The 4,028-nt window shown below is 54.9% G+C and overlaps 1 protein-coding gene across 1 annotated transcript in view; it reads left to right on the top strand.

Moving 5' to 3' along the window:
• The first annotated feature begins 953 nt into the window (after nucleotides 1–953).
• FOXO6 (forkhead box O6) overlaps nucleotides 954–4,028 on the top strand; it is a 24,775-nt gene continuing 21,700 nt past the window's right edge. Inside the window, exon 1 of the mRNA XM_011955217.1 lies at nucleotides 954–1,236. Within this exon, the coding sequence (XP_011810607.1) occupies nucleotides 954–1,236 (283 nt within the window). The remainder of the gene's footprint in view (nucleotides 1,237–4,028) is intronic.

Here is a 4,028-nt window from a genome sequence, read left to right as displayed (position 1 = left end):
CAGTTCTTGCTCCTAGAAGTCTGATTCTTTTGGGTAATGCCTGTCAGGTGCTTCACAGGGGCCAGCACTTAGTGAGTGCTTGGGGAACCTTATGGGGATAAGAATATAGGATTGAACATGATGGTGTGCAGAATGGGTTTGGCCTGTAAGAGGAGCTCACTTTGGCATTCATTCTCTACCCTGCCAGTACAGTGGTGGTACAACCTCCTGGACAAGGAAGGTACAAGGTCTTTTGGGCCTGGGCTCCATGTTCTTGGGCACCCAGCACTCGCTGCTGTAAGCTGCCTCCCAGGGCCAGCAGAACTCTCTGCCCAGGCCTGGTCTGTGGTCTGTGCAGGCCGCGTAAGGGGCCTTGGGTCTTCTCATAGGGACCGCATTGCTGCACTGTGCCCTCAGCGGAGCCTCCTCAGCTCAGCCCCACCCACTCCCTGACACCGTCCCTGCAGGGGCCAGGCCTGAGCCTGTCCTGGAGGCGCTCCCAGCTGTCCTGATATCCCCTCTGGCTTCTGCAGACACTCCCCCTTTCTGCCCTGGAGGCCTCCTCTGGTCACCAGCCCCTTCCCTTCCCCTCCAGAGGTGTCCCCAGACATCACTCCTGTGCTATTCTTTTTTTCCTGGCAATGGTGGCATTAAATATCAACCAGCCTCCGCTCAGTGCTGGCAGGGTGTGGGTTCTTGATAACCATGTGGTTTAGGGGAGGGTCTTCTCAAGCCCCTGCATGATGGGCTAGGAATGACTGGGTTGATTGTGGTCTGGCTCTGTTCCTAACTCACTGCGCTTCCTTGAGCAAACCTCTTCCTTCCCAGACCTGGGTTTCTCTGAGAGGCAGCCCACTCTGCTTTCAGCCAGGGGTATGAGGACCAGGGCACACAGGTGAAACCTGAGCAAGTGGCAGCAGCCAATCTCAGGAGGCTGACTTCTTCCAGGTGGGCTCTGGAAGGGGCTGTTAGGGATGCAGTGCAGCTATGCCCATCAGGCCTCACAGAAACTCGTCCTCCTGTCCTCACTTGCCCTGAGTGAGCCGGGAGAGCTGGCAGCAAGCACTGAGAAGCGGGCTCTGGCGGGCCCTGATGGCTCAGCGGTGGCAGCAGCAGTGGTGGCAGGGGCTATTCTGAGCTCTGGGAGGGGCTGGGGAGCTGAGACTGGAGGAGGGGAAGTGACAGGGAGGAGACAGTCTCTTGAGGGCGAGGGGAGTGCCACTGTAGCCCCGGGTCAGGGGGTGTCTGCTGATGGCAGTGTGTGTTAGGAGAATTGTGTGATGTGCGCTCCTCACTGGGAATGGGCAAGCCAGCTGAGGTATTGAGGCATAAACTGGGATTGTTTGAGTGTATGTGTACAAGTTTTGTGATCCAAGCACGAGTTGAGTGGGTAACACGCACATCCATCTGCCTGTGGGCAAGTGAGTGTGCGTGCACTGGAATGTGAGCATGTTCCAGTGTCCAGGGAGGTGTGAGTGAAGAGTGCCTGCGTGTGGAAAAAGGAGGAATGAAAGGGGAAGCAAGTGGGGGCTTGTTTGTGAACAGAAATGAATGTGGGCGTGGTAGGGAGGGTGGATGGGAGGTTGAGAGCCAGCCTGGGGGAGCAGAGAAGGGTGACAGCTGGTGGTCAAAGGAACTCGAGGTAGAAACCATGGGTCTGTGTAATTGGGACACAAGTGTGAGGCACGTGGTGAGTGTGCTTGTTAGAGAGCCTATGTGAGTGAGCGGCTGTGAGTGTGTGCATGGTAAGAGCAGGTGGTACTGTATGAGCTGGGCAAAGTAGGAAGGGAAGATATGTACACACAACAGCAGCAATAAAAACAGCTAGCATTTATTGTGCGCTTATTCTGAGCCTGGTGCTCACATTCATAAAAGTATTTAATTTTTCAAATATCCTGTGAAGGTAGTGCTATTATGGTGGTCATTTGTAGAGTAGGAAAGAGTGACTTTGAGCAGTTATGTAACTTGCCCATGCTCTTACTCTTAATCGCTACATTATACTGCCTCAAAATGAATGTGTGAGTAGGGGCCAAGTTGTGAGTGAAGAAGAATGTGAATGTGTGCTGTTGGGTGTGAGTCTGAGTGTGTGTGTGTGTGTAGGAGCTGAGTGTATGAGACATGGGCCTCAGAGGAGAGTCCAGGCAGCAGCTGTGGACACTGGGCAGAGTGGGGCCCTGAACAGAGCCTGAGTCAGCCTATAGTGCATCTCTGCCAACCTGGCTTCCCAGACCCACGGTGGCAGCCTGTGCCAGGGCCCCCAGCAAAGGATCCTCCCAGCACTGGTATGGCCCTCAGCAGGCCTCTGTCTCACAGCTCAGAGCTGGGCCAGGGCTGCAGACTGCCAGGAGGCTTGCTCAGTGTCCAGGGTCCCTTAGGCGGGCAGCTCCCAGTGTGGACTCCCTAGGCATATAGGGCATATGAGTGATGTGGTGGTGGGGAGGTGGATTCAGCAATGATTTCAGGCTCCTTGTGACTCTAAGCAGAACTACCTGCAGGATGTGTGTATGTGTATGGATGGTGGCGGGGGTGTCATCAGCCAGCACTTGCCATGCCCACCCTTGCCTTGTGATGTGACTCAGGCAGATGCCATGCCAGACATCTGCAAGCAAGACCTGCTTCCACCTTGGGGGATGAGGAGGGGCTCCTCCAGCTCCACTCCTGCTCTCACCCTTGGCCCTGCTCCTCATGTCCTAAACTGGAAGGAAGAAATTTTTGAGAAAGGAGGCCATCTCCCATGGCCTGGGCTCAGCCCTCCACTGCCCAGAGACCTTTGCATCTCCGGCCTCCCCAGGAGCAAGGTACTGGCTGGTAAAGAAGTCAGGAGCTTGAGATTCCAGTCCTGACCATGCCACCAGGGCAAGTCACCTGCCCATTCTGGGCCTCGGTTTCCTGATTGGCATAATAGGAATATTGTGCTACAGGGGCACAAGGTGTTGCTGGCAGCTCAATAAGCGGTCTGGGCAAGCAGAGAACAAAAAGTGTTCGGAATTGAGGCTAGAGAAGGTGTCAGGGTTAAGTTGACATTTGCAAGGAGCTTTGAAGAGTGGGAGAATCTCTGATGAGGGCCTTGCGGAGGGGAAATGATGTTCTAGGCAGAGGGGATAAATACCCTGAGCAAAGGCCAGCAGGTGCAGTGGTGACTGGGAAACCTCGCTCAGCAGCCTGTAGGATGAGGCCACGGACTGATCAACCTCTCAGCTAGCCTCGCCCGTCTGAGCTCATGTGATGATCTGATTAGCATCTGACTCCTGAGTAGTCTATGCAGCAGGGGACTTCATTTGTTTCAGTTGCTGCTCTCACTGTAGAGCCCTGGACAGTGCCTGGTGTGTCAGATGTGCTCAATAAATATCCAGGAACTGAATAAGAAGCTTCTCCCCAAACACTGTGAACTTTAGACAAGTACTTGTTCCAACAACCGTAGTAAGAACCTCCCACAGACTCTAAAACAATGGTTTGCAAAGTGTGGTCTCTCATGCATCACTCGGGAGCTGGTTAGAAATACGAAGTCTGGGGCCCCAACCCAGACCTGCTGAATCAGAAACTCTGGAGCTGGGGTCCAACAGTGTTAACAAGCTCTAGGGGATGATTCTGCTCTGCGTTAAACTTTGAGAACTGGAGCTCTAAAACTATGCCCACAGGCACCATGAAGAACATGTTTGCGGAGGGAGGAGCGAGAATTGTGGCAAAGCCTGGCCTAGAACCCAAGTATTCTTGACCCATTCTTTTTCCCCAGCCCAGTCCAGGGCACAAAGAAGAGTAGAGTTCGAGCATCCTCCCTGTCAGGTTCCTGGAACGGAGACTTGAGAACGTCAGGGGTCTAGAAACAAAGGGCGGGGCAGTCCTCTCCGGAGTAGAAGGCGGGGCCAGTGCCCTGAGCCCCGCCCATCCCGTTGCCCCGGGAAACCCCGGGTTGTAACAATAACTGGTGACGCGCTTCTGGGAGGGATCCTGTTGAGTCCATGGGCGGGACAGTCCAGTCGCGGACCAATGGGAGCGTTAAGGCCCCGCCCCCTAGGCCCCCCTCCGCGCCGAGCAGGGGGCGGGGTCGC

Source organism: Colobus angolensis, unplaced genomic scaffold (assembly GCF_000951035.1).
Source record: "Colobus angolensis palliatus isolate OR3802 unplaced genomic scaffold, Cang.pa_1.0 Scaffold399, whole genome shotgun sequence".
Lineage (NCBI taxonomy): Eukaryota > Metazoa > Chordata > Mammalia > Primates > Cercopithecidae > Colobus > Colobus angolensis.
The sequence above is the reverse complement of the archived record's forward strand: the minus strand, read 5'-3'. Positions and strand labels throughout refer to the sequence as shown.